The 17,419-nt window shown below is 47.1% G+C and overlaps 1 protein-coding gene across 3 annotated transcripts in view; it reads right to left on the reverse strand.

Moving 5' to 3' along the window:
• The window catches only part of ADAM17 (ADAM metallopeptidase domain 17), a 102,768-nt gene extending 89,764 nt beyond the window's left edge, over positions 1-13,004 (reverse strand). For 2 of the 3 annotated variants that reach the window (XM_069728078.1, XM_069728075.1), the window contains exons 1-2: positions 12,739-12,870; positions 9,336-9,669 (exon numbers count right to left, since the gene is read on the reverse strand). In XM_069728078.1, the coding sequence (XP_069584179.1) occupies positions 9,336-9,468 (133 nt within the window). In that variant the 5' untranslated portion in view covers positions 9,469-9,669; positions 12,739-12,870. Of the gene's footprint in view, positions 1-9,335; positions 9,670-12,738 lie in introns of all 3 variants that reach the window. The other variant, XM_069728076.1, reaches the window with a different exon arrangement.
• Between the last annotated feature and the right edge of the window lie 4,415 nt (positions 13,005-17,419).

Here is a 17,419-nt window from a genome sequence, read left to right on the forward strand (position 1 = left end):
CAGGCATAATCATTTCCGCAGTGTATAGCGCTGAGCTGCCATGAGAAAGTTCTCACGCAGCGGTGCCGTAAGTGAGAGCACCAGAGCTGATCAGCTTATGAACTCCGATGAACTCTCTCACGGCAGCTCAGTGATAGGAGGTAATCGCTCCCACAGTCTATCAGTGTATCGCCAGTGGCCGGGTAGAGCAGTCACATCACCCAATGTGACTGTTCTATACATGAGATAGCCATGGGACACTAGGGATTATGTGGACTACGGCGGACAGGTGAGTATATGGTAGTTTATTATTTTTTCTAGAAGACGAGGGGATTGGGGATTTGGCGTTAAGGTGAGTAGAATGGATTTTTTTATTTTTGATTGAATACGTATGTAATTATTTTACTTTTTTTTTTTTTTTAAACTGTGAGCACAGGCGCCGTTAGATGAGACTACGTCTCCCATCAGTGGCACCAGCTGTCACTGTTACCAGTGACAGCAGACATAGCCAAATGGGAGCAATAGTTTCATCAGCCCACGCCTTCTGACCTACAGTATGATTTTTACCGCATGTCACCACTGCGGGTCACAGTCACAGCTGCGGGGTCATGCCGACATCTGCGCCGATGTTTCCCACGCTGTCACACAGATGACAGAGCGGGAAACACCATAGGAAGTACATGAAAACGCAATCAAAAACTCAGCAAATCTGCAAACATTTTTATACCTGCGTTTTTGCTTCGGATTTGACTGACTCAATTGAAGTCAATGGGTGAAAACCGCTGCAGAAACACAGAAAGAAGTGACATGCTGCAGAAAAAAATGCACTGCAAATACTCAAAGGAAAGTCACTGATCATGTGCACAGCACTTCAGGATTGCCATTGAATTAGCAGCAGGCATAAGGATTCCATAGCATTTTTGGCCTATTTCTGAATGGGAAAAATGCTGCGAGAATGCATCAAAAAAGCACCGTGTGCACAATGCCTTATTGGTTTTCGTGCTCCTTAACATCTTGATGCTGAAATATCAGGATTGGAAAACCATAAATTACCTGTCTTACAAGACTTCGCACTGCATTAAAGAGTTATCAGCACTCACTGATCGCCAAACACTGTGCTCAGCTAAGAACGGATGTCCCTCAGAGAGTGACCAGAGCGGTTGCGCCGAGGCTTAACCACCAAACCATTAACACAGATGGGATAGTTGGGACCAGTCATCAATTTTCATCTATCCAATGGTTAAAGAAGAAATTTACCTTCAAAGGATCCAGAGATAAAGGGGTTGTTTCCTCAAGAAATCAATCCCTTCCAAAATCGGGCGGCTGCTGGAATCTCCTGGCAAACTACTGACGGTCTTACATGGCAGCCTTTCGTGTGAACAGCAACCCATCTAAGGCTACTTTCACACTAGCGTTGTTTGCTGTACGTCGCAATTCGTCGTTTTGGAGAAAAAACGCATCCTGCAAATGTGCCCGCAGGATGCGTTTTTTCTCCATAGACTTACATTAGCGACGTATTGCCACACGTCGCATCTGTCGTGCGACGGATGTGTCGTGTTTTGGCGCACCATCGGCACAAAAAAAGTTACATGTAACTTTTTTTGTGCGTCGAGTCCGCCATTTCCGACCGCGCATGCGTGGCCGGAACTCCGCCCCCTCCTCCCCGTACCTTACAATGGGGCAGCGGATGCGTTGTAAAACTTAATCCGCTGCCCACGTTGTTCTTTCTGTTCCCAGTTTGCGTCGGTACGTCAGCCCGACGCATGGCGACGGCCCCGTACCGACGCTAGTGTGAAAGTAGCCTAACGCATATAAAAACAGATCACCCCTCATATCTGGCTTATATAAAGGCAGAACAACACCCTACTATACAGAACAGACATCATTACTGCATGACCGGGGGAAATGAGTGTCAAATCGGAAAAATGGGGTGTCGAAATACACAAGTGATAAAATTATGAAATCCTGTAATTACCAAGGATGTGTGAAATGAATGACTTAGTGTTAAAATTTAACTAATATATCCAAGAGGTTGTCCAGAATTATAAAAAGGGGCAAATAGCAAAAAAATGTGGTAAACGTAAAAAAAAAAAAAAAAAAATTGAAAAGAAAAAACACACACCTTTCTCGCCTGATCAATCCCCTCTGTGCTCGACTGTTTACTTCCTTGCAGAGAGGCTATGTCGTACATTCCAGTGATTGCTGCAGCCAATCACTGACCTTACTGATGATGTCAGCATGTAGAGCACATGACTGCTGATACCAGTGATTGGCTGTGAGGGTCACATGGCTGTATGACAGGTCATTGCTGCAGACAATAAACCGGAGCCCCTGTCGGGGACATTGGACCATCAGCAGTAGGGTTAAGGGGGACTGTACAGGTGAATATTGTTTTGTTGTTTTTGATGGTTTCTTTAAAATCACATTTCCCATGCCAAATAGCTACATGACAATGCTAATCCCAGTTATGAGCACCAGCACAGACTGTAGATTTGGGCAGAGGTTGGTTGTCTAATTTATATATATATATATATATATATATATATATATATATATATATATATATATATATATATATATATATATATATATATATATATATATATATATATATATTAATTAGACAACTGTGTATGTGTGTATATATATATATATATATATATATATATATATATATATATATATATATATATATAATATATATATATATATATATATATATATATATATATATATATATATATATATATATATATATATATATATATATATATATATATATATATATATATATATATATATATATATATATATATATATATATATATATATACACACACACACACACACAGTGGGGCAAAAAAGTATTTAGTCAGTCAGCAATAGTGCAAGTTCCACCACTTAAAAAGATGAGAGGCGTCTGTAATTTACATCATAGGTAGACCTCAACTATGGGAGACAAACTGAGAAAAAAAAATCCAGAAAATCACATTGTCTGTTTTTTTTAACATTTTATTTGCATATTATGGTGGAAAATAAGTATTTGGTCAGAAACAAAATTTCATCTCAATACTTTGTAATATATCCTTTGTTGGCAATGACAGAGGTCAAACGTTTTCTGTAAGTCTTCACAAGGTTGCCACACACTGTTGTTGGTATGTTGGCCCATTCCTCCATGCAGATCTCCTCTAGAGCAGTGATGTTTTTGGCTTTTCGCTTGGCAACACGGACTTTCAACTCCCTCCAAAGGTTTTCTATAGGGTTGAGATCTGGAGACTGGCTAGGCCACTCCAGGACCTTGAAATGCTTCTTACGAAGCCACTCCTTTGTTGCCCTGGCGGTGTGCTTTGGATCATTGTCATGTTGAAAGACCCAGCCAAGTTTCATCTTCAATGCCCTTGCTGATGGAAGGAGGTTTGCACTCAAAATCTCACGATACATGGCCCCATTCATTCTTTCATGTACCTGGATCAGTCGTCCTGGCCCCTTTGCAGAGAAACAGCCCCAAAGCATGATGTTTCCACCACCATACTTTACAGTAGGTATGGTGTTTGATGGATGCAACTCAGTATTCTTTTTCCTCCAAACACGACAAGTTGTGGTTCTACCAAACAGTTCCAGTTTGGTTTCATCAGACCATAGGACATTCTCCCAAAACTCCTCTGGATCATCCAAATGCTCTCTAGCAAACTTCAGACGGGCCCGGACATGTACTGGCTTAAGCAGTGGGACACGTCTGGCACTGCAGGATCTGAGTCCATGGTGGCGTAGTGTGTTACTTATGGTAGGCCTTGTTACATTGGTCCCAGCTCTCTGCAGTTCATTCACTAGGTCCCCCCGCGTGGTTCTGGGATTTTTGCTCACCGTTCTTGTGATCATTCTGACCCCACGGGGTGGGATTTTGCGTGGAGCCCCAGATCGAGGGAGATTATCAGTGGTCTTGTATGTCTTCCATTTTCTAATTATTGCTCCCACTGTTGATTTCTTCACTCCAAGCTGGTTGGCTATTGCAGATTCAGTCTTCCCAGCCTGGTGCAGGGCTACAATTTTGTTTCTGGTGTCCTTTGACAGCTCTTTGGTCTTCACCATAGTGGAGTTTGGAGTCAGACTGTTTGAGGGTGTGCACAGGTGTCTTTTTATACTGATAACAAGTTTAAACAGGTGCCATTACTACAGGTAATGAGTGGAGGAAAGAGGAGACTCTTAAAGAAGAAGTTACAGGTCTGTGAGAGCCAGAAATCTTGATGGTGGCCCGATTCTAACGCATCGGGTATTCTAGAATATGCATGTCCACGTAGTATATTGCCCAGCCACATAGTATATTGCCCAGCCACATAGTATATTGCCCAGCCACATAGTATATTGCCCAGCCACATAGTATATTGCCCAGCCACATAGTATATTGCCCAGCCACATAGTATATTGCCCAGCCACATAGTATATTGCCCAGCCACATAGTATATTGACCAGCCACATAGTATATTGACCAGCCACATAGTATATTGCCCAGCCACATAGTATACTGACCACCGGACGGTCTCGGAGTCTCCAGGGGACGTCCGACAGCATGTTCACTAGCTCCGCGTACCAGGCACTCCGAGGACAATTTGGAGCTATTAAGAGAATGGGGACCCCCCCCTCTGCCTTTACCTTTTTTTATGACCCTTGGGATCAAGGGAAGAGGCGGAAACAAATCGGGCAAGTGGAACTGGGCCCACGAGATCACAAGGGTGTCATAACTGACAGCCATCGGGTCCCGAGACCTGGATACATACTGGGGAACCTTGTGGTTTAGGCAGGAGGCCATTAGGTCGACATCCGGAACGCCCCACCCCTGACAAATCTGGTTGAAGATGGTGGGGTGGAGAGACCACTCGCCTGACACGAGGCCTTGACGGCTGAGAAAGTCGGCTTCCCAATTCTCCACCCCTGGAATGTGGACAGCTGAGATGGCGGGGACGTGGTTCTCTGCCCACCGTAGAATCTTTGCCACCTCCCTCATGATCTGCTTGCTGCGAGTCCCGCCCTGGTGGTTTATGTAAGCCACGGCCGTGGCGTTGTCCGACTGAATACGGACCGGATTTTCCGCGAGGAGGGGCTGCCAGCGGAGGAGGGCGAGGAAGATTGCCCTGATCTCCAAGAAATTGATCGGGAGGAGGGTCTCTTGAACATTCCAGCGACCGTGCGCTGTGAGATGGAGAAAGACCGCACCCCACCCCTGAAGACTGGTGTCGGTGGTGATGACATGCCAGCGGAGGGGGAGAAATGACCTCCCGGGCAGAATAGAGGTAGAAAGCGTCCACCAAGTGTGAGAATGCCTCATATTGAGAGGTAGGAAAGTAGGCTCCTGTCCCAGGCAGACAGGAACCTCTGATGCTGTTGACAAATACGAATATTCCAGGTACGCATCCTGAATGTCCACAGAGCACAGATAGCCCCCCGGTTCCATGGAAGCGATCACCGAGCGCAGAGACTACATCTTGAAGTGTCGAATCCGAAGGTGGCGGTTCAACTGTTTGAGATCCAAAATCGGGAGGAGTGAGCCATCTTTTTTCGGAACCTCGAACAGATTTGAGTAAAAACCCGAAAACCGTTCGCGGCAAGGAACTGGGACGATCACCCCTGAGGCGAGGGGGGAAGCGACGGCCTGAAGAAGCCCTGGGGCATGGGAAGGATGCTTGGGTGGACTAGAGAGGAAGAAACGTCTTCCTGGGGCGAAGAAAATTCTATTTTGTAGCCTAATGTGATGATCTCTCTGACCCAGGCGTCGTCAACCACCGATAACCAAGCCTCCGTGAACAGAAAAAGCCTGCCTCCCACCCTGGAAAGATTTCCAGGTGGAGGTGACCCGTCATTTTGAAGAGAATCTGTGACTGCGAGATCCGGAGGATTTAGAGGAGCGGCTCTTAGACCTCCACTGAAGGGTACGCCTGAAGGAAGGTTTTCTTTGTTCCCCCTGAGCGGAAGAACAGTCCTGCTGGGAGGAACCGCCTGAGGAAGAGAAGGGCCAGAAGGGGCGAAAGGACTGGGGTCCCACTCTATTGAAGGGGCGCTTAGGCTTGGATTGAGGTAGAGAGGTGCTTTTTCCACATGTAGCATCTGAGATGAGCTGGTCCAGCTTTGTGCCAAAGAGCCTGGAGCCCTGGAATGGAAGGCCAGTGAGAGACTTTTTAGAAGCGGGGTCTGCGTTCCACACCTTCAGCCAAAGGACACGGCGAATGGCAATGATGTTGCTGTTTGCTCTTGTGGAGCAAGCAGCCGCATCCAAGGAGGCATTAAGAGATTTCCCCGTGTGTGCAATCTAGTCCGCTAAATCAGCGAGTTCCTCTGAAGGAGCCGAAGCTACGATGCCCCTGCGAAGTATCTTGGCACAGGCAGACACGGCTTTTGCCACCCAAGAGGAGGCGAAATTTGGGCAGCGAGGAGCTGGATGCCTCAAAGGCTGATTTGGTTAAAGCCTCAATTTGCCTGTCCGTAGTGTCCTTAAGAGACACCGCATCGGGGATGGACAGAACTGTCTGTGAGGATAGACGAGAGACAGGCGGGTCTACCTTAGGGGAATCGGACCATTTGCTGACAAGATCTGGACTAAAAGGGTACAAAATATCCAGACGCTTTCTTCCTGGAAAACGATTTCCGGGTTGTTCCCAGTGTCTAGAAGTAGTATTCTCAAACTCTTTGCGATTGGGAAAAACTCTGGAGAGCCGTTTCTGATCTGCATCTGAATCAGACTCTGAATGAGACTCTGAATGAGTAAATACATCCGACCCGACGTCCACCTCTGAGGAGGGGGAAAGGGTAGAGAGGGGTATTCTAGATGGCGCTGCGTTTTCCGGAGAGCTGGATGAGGAGCTAGACAGAGTCCTCTTCCAGGATCTTTTCTCTAATCTGACCCTGTGAGGGTCGTGGTCAGGTGCGTGCAAATCGCCGTGGGAGGGGTTCGTGGCACTGGTGGCAGGAGATAGAAGAGGCATGCGTTCGAGGACCTGTACCAGGGACTGGGACACTTGTGTCAGATCTGAGACTGACAGACATGGCAACAGCCCACTCCGGGGGAGGGGGAGTGCACTCATCCCGAGTTTTAGGAACTTCCTGAGGGACGGACATGGTGGAAGGACTGCAGGACAAACAGAATGGCGACAGCTGGCCTGAAGCCTTTTCTCTTACAGAGGGCACAAGCGTAATGGGTCACCGTGGGATTGTAGCCGGAGGCCTGTGTGGGGTTGGGCATAGGTAGAGCCTGAGTGAAGACTGCAGCAGAACGCTATAAGGGTGACACTGCTGAAGAGGGCTGTAGCAGAACGCTATAAGGGCCGACACTGCTGAAGGGAGTAAAGCCGAGGCAGGGAATGCAGAGCCTACCAGACACCCAGCGATTTGCAGAGGCAGCGCAGGTAGCGGTGTCCCCCAGCGAATCCGTGACGACGCTGAAGGAGCCAAGATGGACGCAGTACTCTCTGGCCACGCGACGCGCTGGAGCAAATGGTGGGCGGGGTAAAGCTGTGTTCGGGCGAACAGAAAGAGGGGCGTACCCGGGAAAGAGAAACCAGCGTCCTGATAGGCTGACACAACTGAGAGGGCATGTCTGTGTGAGATCCGGGGCATGCGCATAGCAGAGGGGGCGTGCCCGGCGCTGAAAAATGAAAGTGCAGCGGTGATAGGCCTAAACCGGCCAGGGGGCGTGGCCTAACGGGGATAGAGAAGAGCTGCAAGATGCCAGGAACCGCGCAATTATGAAGAAAAGTGCGCAAAATTTGAAAATTTAGTGAATAACCGGTGAGCGCTGCCGTGAGGAGGAGGGAGAAGTATTGCTACCTTGCTTGAATCCGGCTCCTTCTTGGATAAGGATCACGTCAGAATCCCTCGGAGAGGAAGAGGGTCCTGGGAAAGAACAACATTTCCGGACGGTGCAGAAGACGGCGTCAACCCCTTACGAGAAGGGGGGAGATCACCACAGGTGACCACCGTCTTCCTTTCAGCCCTCTCTGAGGAGAGGGGTGAGGAGGGGAAAAAGCGAGAACTGGTCACCAAGAAGTCACCCTGAAACACCCATAAGGGTGACAGGGGACGAAGTCCTGCCAGCGGGTCCGAGTGTGGGCGATGTGGGAAGTACCACACTGCTCTCTCGGTCGCGTAAATGTGGGACAGACAGGGTGAGAATCTGCACCCTGTTACCCGAAGAGATAAGTCTGAAAAAGAAAGGGAAAATTAATAAACTCACAAAATCCCTGTAAAGAAAATAAAGCAGATCTGGAGGTTAGATCCAGGTCCGCCTCCTACAGACACTAAGCAAAAACTAAGTTGCATTGTGCCTGTCGGAGGGTGTATACTGCCAAGGAGGAGTTAACATTTCCCTATTTGCATAGTGTCAGCATCCTAGCGACAGCAGCATACACCCATGGTTACCTGTGTCCCCCAATAAAGCGAGAAACAAAGGGGCAATATGCCCGCAAGTCCACGGTTTTGACCCTGAAATAAGCACTTGGAGTTCCCGATAATTGTGCAGTGTAAATGGACCTTTCACGTTTTAAAAATCTCTGCTTGCTGTTCTTTGATAAGGAACAATTTTATTCACGGCTGTAGGCTGTATACCAGAACAAAACAAATACAATCCTGGCCAATTAGTCTCCTTACACCAGCTCCATTACAATAAACATTACCCCTAAACCTCCGTCACAGGCTTCTCACCCAGCACCATCCAGTACACTGCACTGATGAGGGGCAAGAACCCCGACAGCTGCCTGCAGACAGAATGTGGCATCCATAGTCATATGGCAGGGCTCATTAAAATGATGGGCATTGTATTATCAGGAAGCTACCTTCAATAAGAGACACTAGAGAGACAGCTTTGTTTCTCTTGAAGGAAAGAATTTGATTTGCATATTATCTTCCCAGAGAGCACTGCCTGGCCTATAGGGCTAACTATGTAAGCTAGTGTCCTACAACCCTAAAACTAATAGGTCAGACAGCTGGCAAATGTCCAGACTGGATATGCTGATAGCAATCAACAGCACATCCTTCTCCTATGCAGAAATTTGCTCCATTATTTTAGTGCAGTAGCACTCGTTTTATAACTGGCATCCTCCGCTAATAGATGATCCCGTAAGATATCCTTCATGAAGACTTCAGACATCCGTGAAACACGGTCCATGTATGGACCACCGCGGGTCTCCTGTCCTTAAGGCTTATGAGAGTGTTGAGTTCAGGCAGGAGACCGGCAGCCGGTCCATACACGGGGTGTATTTTACATACTTCTGAATTCGTTCCTACTCTTACAGTTTAGCGGCACGGTTGTGTGACATACAAAACGCTCACACATATAAATTACACAGGAAACACTACCCCGCAGCTCTTACCTTGTTGTCCCGAGCTATCCCGCTCATGCCTCACAGGGATCCGTTCACCATTTGTTGGTTCTGGTGATAAGACGACCAATGAGGACAGTAGCAAAAATAAATTGATGCAACCGTAAGACCTGACGGACTCCATCTTGTTTCCTTGATTCTGTGTACCAATTGTCAAAACTCCACACGGTCACTGCCCCCGAGGACCATTCACCATCCACAAGTGTCGGGCGATAATCCACATGACAAGTGTAACGTGCAAATACTGATCGCTGTAAAATGCTTCCTTCACATCTCAGGTGATGGTAAAAAAAGGCAACGTGACCACCATTGTTATAGCACCGGTCTGGAAAGAGGAAAAGCAAGGAACAGTGAGGACAAAGGAAAGTCACTGGTATCACGTAGATATGCCATTAGTATAGCACTGGATCAGAGGTCCGGGACCCTCACCCACTCTCAGATGAAGGTGACCCATTTCCTTAAAAACATTCTTCCCTGTACACTGACTGGCCCAAAATCTCCCGCTGAGTCCTCCATAATGAGAGGAGATAGGCCAGAGAGTCAGACCGGCTACTGAGGAAGAGTAATGACCCCCATACACACGGTGAGATGACCGGCAGTCAGCAGGTTGAGCCAAAATTCACGAGTGTGGAGACCTTTATAGGAGTCCCCAGGATTTTTATATTTATGACCCATCTTTACTAAAGGACAAGAATATCAGATTAGTGGGGGTCCTATACCAAGTGCCCCCCACTTAGCTGTTTCCATCATCGACAGTGCCTGTATATAGACGGAACAGAGTTGGAGCGGTTCCTTTTAGGCAGGACGTTCTCAGATATTTTGACTCCTAGTGGAATAAATAGGAACGGATTTGCGGTTTTTGGCAACAGATGTGGGGCTGTGGAGTCGGAGCCATGGAGTCGGAGCGCGTTTTGGTGGAGTCAGTGTCATGGAAATCGAGGAATCGGGAAGTTTGGCTTACCGACTCCACAGCCCTGTCAACAACGAACCGAGCTGTGGTGTCCTGACTCCGTCCACTGTCTATATCCAGGCTGTAAATAGCTGATCAGTTGGGGTACCGGGTATAGGAGACCCCCATCATTCTGGAATTCTGGAATTCAAGGCTAAGTCATCAGTATCATAAGCCTGGGCAACGTCTTTAAGCTCAGCATGCATCTAAGAGGTCGGACCTCCTCTGATCCTAATGTCACGGCATGTACCCGGGAAACCTGCCCGATCGGCAGGCAACAGGAATCAGACACTGCTGCATTTCACTGAACACATACTCATACACTGGAGGGCCCTCGGGGAAATATGCGCCTTGGATGACTAGCCTGCGGCCAGTCCCTGGCAGCCTGTCCTCCCCTCTCCAATGCCCAGGGCTGACAGGTCTCTCCATAGCTGGTTCACCAAAGTAAATTTTCTCTGCTACACGAGGTACAGACGGCAAAAATACACTGCTAGGTCCCTTACAGAATGTGAACCTATGATAGATAGATAGATAGATAGATAGATAGATAGATAGATAGATAGATAGATAGATAGATAGATAGATAGATAGATAGATAGATAGATTTTTTTTTTTCCCTATTGCTGCTTCAACATATAAAAATTTTTTTAAAAAAGTTTAAAATAGGAGGCAACTTTTCCAAATAGTCTTGACTAAGAACACCTTACCACTTTATGTCCACAGCTCCTATGCAAAGCTATGAGTCTACACGATTAGACTAGAAACCACGCCTGGGCCATGTGTTATTTCCCTCCATCCACCCTCTTTCTGCAACCTGAGGCCGGTTTCACACGTCAGTGGCTCCGGTATGTGAGGTGACAGTTTCTCCACGTACCGGAGCCACTGACTCACGTAGACACATTAAAATCAATGTGTCTCTGCACATGTCAGCGTGTTTTCACGGACCGTGTGTCTGTGTGCAAAACACGGAGACATGTCAGTGTTCGTGGGAGCGCACGGATCTCACGGACCCATTAAAGTCAATGGGTGCGTGTAAACACGTACCGCACACGGATGCTGTCCGTGTGCCATCCGTGTGCGTTTTTCCTGTCACAGGGTTAAAATTGTTGCAATACACGTACAGCACATGGATCCCACACGGATGGCCTACGTGAGCACACGGACACGGATAACTCCGGTACCGGAATTATCTGGACGTGTGAGACTGGCCTAATACTTTTTCTTGGTGGATTTAGGGTGTTGATTACCCCTCTCCCTGCAAATCCACAGCAAATTACATGTTGATGTGGTTAAAAAAATAAAAAAAAAAGTGTCATTGTCCACATGTAGTGGAAAAATTTGGGAGAGGAAAAAGGGCATGCTGCAAATTTTTTAAATCCACGGAGACATTATTACGTTGTGGAAATGCTGTGCATTTACACAGTAGATTTTACCCTTTCACTATTTGGGGTGAAATCCGCAGTAAATCCACCGGCAATAAATGGAGAAATTGCTGCAGAATCAATGACGAATTTGTGACATTAGGGGTGAAAATTTAAATGTCTGCTACTCATGGCCTAACCCTAAGAATATACCCACTTAAAGGGGTTGTCCGCCCTTGGGGTACACTATGTGACTGCAGACTTGTGAGACTTCACATCGTACACACTGTCAGGATTCTCTAGTGTCGGCGGCCATTGTGGCCGGTCACGTGACCGCCTGTGTACGATCTGCATATTCCTGGCCACATTCCAACTAGACGTGTGCAGCCTCGCTCAGTTCACTTGTATTGAGTCGAGGCTGAAGACGTCTAGTTGGCATGTGACCGCATGTATGCACATCACATATTTGCACTCCCGGCACCAGAAATCCTGACAGTGCGCACTATGCTCGCTCTATGGATTCACAAGTCTTGGCAGTCACATAGAGTAGCCGTAGACTTGTACCCCAATGCCGGACAACCCCTTTAAGGGTATGTGGACACACTGACCATGAGGGAGACCAGACTTTATCTTGGGTTGCATATCAACAAGTTGCTATATCTTGGGGTGAACTTATCTTGAGCTTGGAGGGACCACTTGTTCCAGTTCCTGCTTGCTGTCAGTGAATAGAAACGCTCATTACTAACACGTACATAGGAGATGTGGGATTTTATCAGCATTTTCTGTGGATTTTGATGGTTCTGCTGATAAACACTGCGCCCACTCCACGGCTGCACCCCCCTAACAGGCGACAGTCATGTGACACTTCCATTGACTTCTGTAGGAAGCAAGAATGGCACAAATGTCGCATCCTGAGACATTACACTCGGCCATTACAGCCCCTTAGTCCAAAGCAAAACATTAGGAGGAAATGAGGCTTTTTACCCGGAAAGAGGAAGGGAAAGACACACAATACTGGGTGCTATACGGTATAGAGAGGCGCCATAACACAAGACAGTGATAAAATCTCTCATACGTCACCTACCTGCTCGTCGTGAATTCGGATGTGCCCGCACAGCGGCGAACGCAGCGCACGGATACACACAGTTCTCGGTAACGAATGAAACACATTCAATGCAACAAGTCTCTTCCTACACACAGCGCCGGAACTACTTACTTATTCCACAGGATATCCTTGCGCTCATGTGAATTACACGATCAGTCTGCCGTAAGCTAAGTGATAGGCGTACGTAGTTTACGTAAAGGAGCTCTGGTAGCACTTCTGGTTTCTGGAGAGTTATGCTGTGACTCATTGCTCTGCCACTGCGCATGTGCGAAGCGCTTCAGCTGGTCACACAGTTTTTATAGTACGTTTTTTTAAAGTAAAATTCCCCTCTAAAAACACTTTGGGCTATGGGCGCACATGGTTTTTTGAGGAGTTTTGGAAGGGAAACTGAGCGCAAACTCTACAAATCTCAAAACTCCTCAACTATGGAATTTCGTTGAGTTTCTGCTCCGAAAGCCTCGTACAGCTATGTGCACACATAGCGTTTTTGTGGCATTTTTCTCCTGCAGAGTTTTTCCCACAAAACCTGAAGATTTTCCTGATGCCAGCGGAGTAAATGAGAATCCTGAGGTCTCATTCACACGTTGCTTATTTTTTCTTTACAGATTTGGTCCAGTTTTAAATCTTCAGGATGTCATTTCTACTAGCATTTTTGCTGCAGATTTCACTCATACTCATAATGAGTAGGTAAAAATCAGCTCCAAAAATGTTCTGTCCCCACATGAGGCGAATGGAGGTGTGGTTGACTATTAAGAGTTGTGAGAGAGAATCGTACCTTCAGTGTTTTCCTCGCTATAGGGCAGACAGGACCGATGCTGCTCAGCGTCCGGAGAGATGATGCACACCAGGGATTGTGCAATCCAGACTTGTTTATTTGGAAATCTGGACATACAGCGTATAACTGGTAATACAGTACTTTCTCCAGAAATGCAGGTGTAGACAAGGTACAGTAAGATGTAGCACCAAGTGTGACTGCAAGTGTGAGCAGCAAGAGAGGTCGAAAGACTGATGCCTTCCTAAACCTGGTTAAAGTGCAGCACCCCATAGTCCTGGTCGTTGCAGTAATGTTATTCTTCCACCAGGGGGAGTGATGTTACGTCTGAAGGCAATAAAGGAGATCTTCTGTCCAGGTATCACAACCACAATACACACTTCACACTCCAGGCCGCCAAGGGGAGCCATGCTTCTATCTATTAGGGCACTCCTCAGAATTAGTTAAAACTGGGGGTCTGGACAGAAAGTTAGGGAGAACGAGGAGAGGAGAGCAGACGGAGGTCTGTGGGAGAAAGAGGGTTCACAGAGCTGCGCCTGCCCCACGTGCGGCAGCATCCAAAGAAAGAGACTTTGAAAGGAATTATGTTGCAGTGAGTGAGAAATGAAGTCATAGCAAAAGGAGAGGAACATCAGGGGGAGACCAGCTAGAAGCAGGCTGCCTCCTTCTGAAGCGCAGTACCGGTAGCCAGAACACCGAGGGAGTAAGGATCTCTATGCCGTTACTTCAGAGACTGGCAGGACAGTTGATTCCACGTTGGCTGCCCGATCATATACCCAGGAGGCACAGTGGCAACTTGTGGGGGCTGGGGCGTCTCTAGGGTACCTATAAAAAGCCTCAGGCCACCAGTCATATGGGTTTGTCCTATCCATCAGGGGGACAGAGAGGAAGAGACTTAACACCTACAATAGTTGTGAGGACCTTACCGAGTTGCTCAGCAGGGAGGGACTACAATGCCCAAGCGCTAGAGGAAGGCTACTGATTTCCACCTGGATAAGGGAACTCTGGATTTGTCTTCAGACCGGCCGGACTCTGCCTGCCCTGTGAACTGGTGCTCTGGACTGTGGATGCTGAAGCCTTCAGTAAAAGGTAAAGAGACTGCAACCTTGGGTCCTCGTTATTCACTGTGCCTTACAACATCCACCATCTACACTCTATGAAGCCCTGGGGACATACTTCACCTGTGGGAAGGTATACCATCTAGCTGCCATAACATCACCCCAGTGGGCCCCTAAGCAGCGTCGGTCACCCTGACCGAATACCACAGGTGGCGTCACGAACATTATCCCTTAAAAGACCTTTCCCCATTTACAACGGACGTCCCCTAGGGCCACGGACCGGGTCAGCCACCGTGACATCCCCGCTGAGAACCGAAGGACCCGGTACCGAGTACCCCAATGCCCTACTGAGGGCACTCCAAAAGCATGTCCTCTCACAACAGTATGAAACTGAACATAAAATGGCTGCCAGAGGAAGAGAAGACTTAACCCCTGAACCAGAAGTAAAGACATGCCCACAAGAATACATGAATAACAAGCTGCCATATGGAAAAAGGCCATTGGGTGGCAGCAGAGCAAAATACAGTACAGAGTAAAATATAACAACATACATAGAAATTGAAGAACATACATGGAACAGCACAAAAAATGCATGTACCTCTTCACGCCGCAGCCATTTTTCATTTTTGCATTTTCGTTTTTCGCTCCTCTCCTTCCCAGAGCTATAACTCTTTTATTTTTCCATCAATATGGCCATGCAAAGGCTTGTTTTTTGCGAGACAAGTTGTACTTTAGAAAGGCACCATTGTTTCTAACATATCGTGTACTAGAAAATGGGAAAAAAATTACAAGTGCAGTGAAATTGCAAAAAAAAGTGCAATCCCACATTTGTTTTTTAGGTTTTTACCGTGTTCACCAAATGCTAAAACTGCCATCATGATTCTCCAGGTCATTACGAGTTCATAGACACCAAACATGTATACGTTATCCTCAAAAAGCCCTCTCTTGACCCATCCTCTGTATCTAGCTAACGCCCTATATCACTTCTTCCCTTTGCCTCCAAACTACTGGAACAACACGTGCATCTTGCACTATCCTCCCATCTATCTTCCTGCTCCCTCCTCAACCGCTTACAATCTGGCTTCCGGTCACACCACTCGACTGAAACTGCCCTAACTAAGGTCACCAATGACCTATTAACCGCCAAGAGCAAGCGACACTACTCTGTCCTCCTCCTACTGGACCTGTCCTCTGCCTTTGACACAGTGGACCATTCCCTATTATTACACAGACCCTCTCATCCCTTGGCATCACAGACTTGGCCTTATCCTGGATCTCCTCATACCCAACAGACCGGACTTTCAGCATCTCCCACTCACACACCACCTCCTCACCTCGCCCCCTATCTGTCGGAGTCCCACAAGGTTCAGTACTAGGGCTTCTGCTCTTCTCCATTTACACTTTTGGCCTGGGACAGCTTATAGAATCTCACGGCTTTCAGTATCACCTCTATGCTGATGACACACAGATCTACATCTCTGGACCAGATATCACCTCCCTACTAACCAGAATCCCTCAATGTCTATCCGCTATTTCATCCTTCTTCTCCGCTAGAATTCTACAACTTAACATGGACAAAACAGAATTCATTGTCTTTCCCCCATCTCACGCGATCCCCCCCCCACCCCACCCCCAACAAACCTATCCATTACAGTAAATGGCTGCCCACTCTCCCCAGTCCCACAAGCTCGCTGTCTCGGGGTAATCCTTGACACTGATCTCTCCTTCAAACCGCATATCCAAGCCCTTTCCACTTCCTGCTGCCTTCAACTCAAAAATATATCACGGATCCCTACATTCCTAAACCAAGAATCTGAAGAAACACTAGTCCATGCCCTCATCATCTCTCGCCTTGACTACTGCAACCTCCTGCTCTGTGGCCTCCCCTCTAACACTCTCGCACCCCTCCAATCTATTCTAAACTCAGCTGCCCGACTAATCCACTGTCCCCCCGCTATTCCCCGGCCTCTCCCCTCTGTCAATCCCTTCACTGGCTCCCCATTACTCAGAGACTCCAGTACAAAACCCTAACCATGACATACAAAGCCATCCACAACCTGTCTCCTCCATACATCTGTGACCTCGTCTCCCGGTACTTACCTACACGCAACCTCCGATCCTCACAAGATCTCCTTCTCTACTCCCCTCTTATCTCCTCTTCCCACAATCGCATACAAGATTTCTCTCGCGTATCACCCCTACTCTGGAACCCTCTACCACAACATATCAGACTCTCGCCTGCCATCGAAACCTTTATAAAGAACCTGAAGACCCACCTCTTCCGGCAAGCCTACAACCTGCAGTAACCACTGATCGACCAAACCACTGCACGACCAGCTCTACCCTCGCCTACTGTATTCTCACCCATCCCTTGTAGATTGTGAGCCCTTGCGGGCAGGGTCCTCTCTCTCCTCTTGTACCAGTTGTGACTTGTATTGTTCAAGATTATTGTTGATTATTGTATTATTGAATACCTGTTTTTTTTATGTATACCCCTCCTCACATGTAAAGCGCCATGGAATAAATGGCGCTATAATAATAAATAATAATAATAATAATAATAAAGTTGTTCTTTTATTTAAATGGTGAAAAAAAAATTAGTTAAAAAAATAAATAAAATTGCGCCATTTTCCGATACCCGTAGCGTTTCTTGATCTGGGGTTAGGTGAGGGCTTATTTTTTGCACCCCGAACTGACGTTTTTAATGATACCATTTTGGTGTGAATATGATCTTTTGATTGTCCGTTATTGCATTGTAATGCAATGTTGCAGCAACCAAAAAAAGTATGGTAATTCTGGCGTTTTCACTAATTTTTCGCTACACCGTTTA

Source organism: Ranitomeya imitator, chromosome 5 (assembly GCF_032444005.1).
Source record: "Ranitomeya imitator isolate aRanImi1 chromosome 5, aRanImi1.pri, whole genome shotgun sequence".
Classification (NCBI taxonomy): domain Eukaryota; kingdom Metazoa; phylum Chordata; class Amphibia; order Anura; family Dendrobatidae; genus Ranitomeya; species Ranitomeya imitator.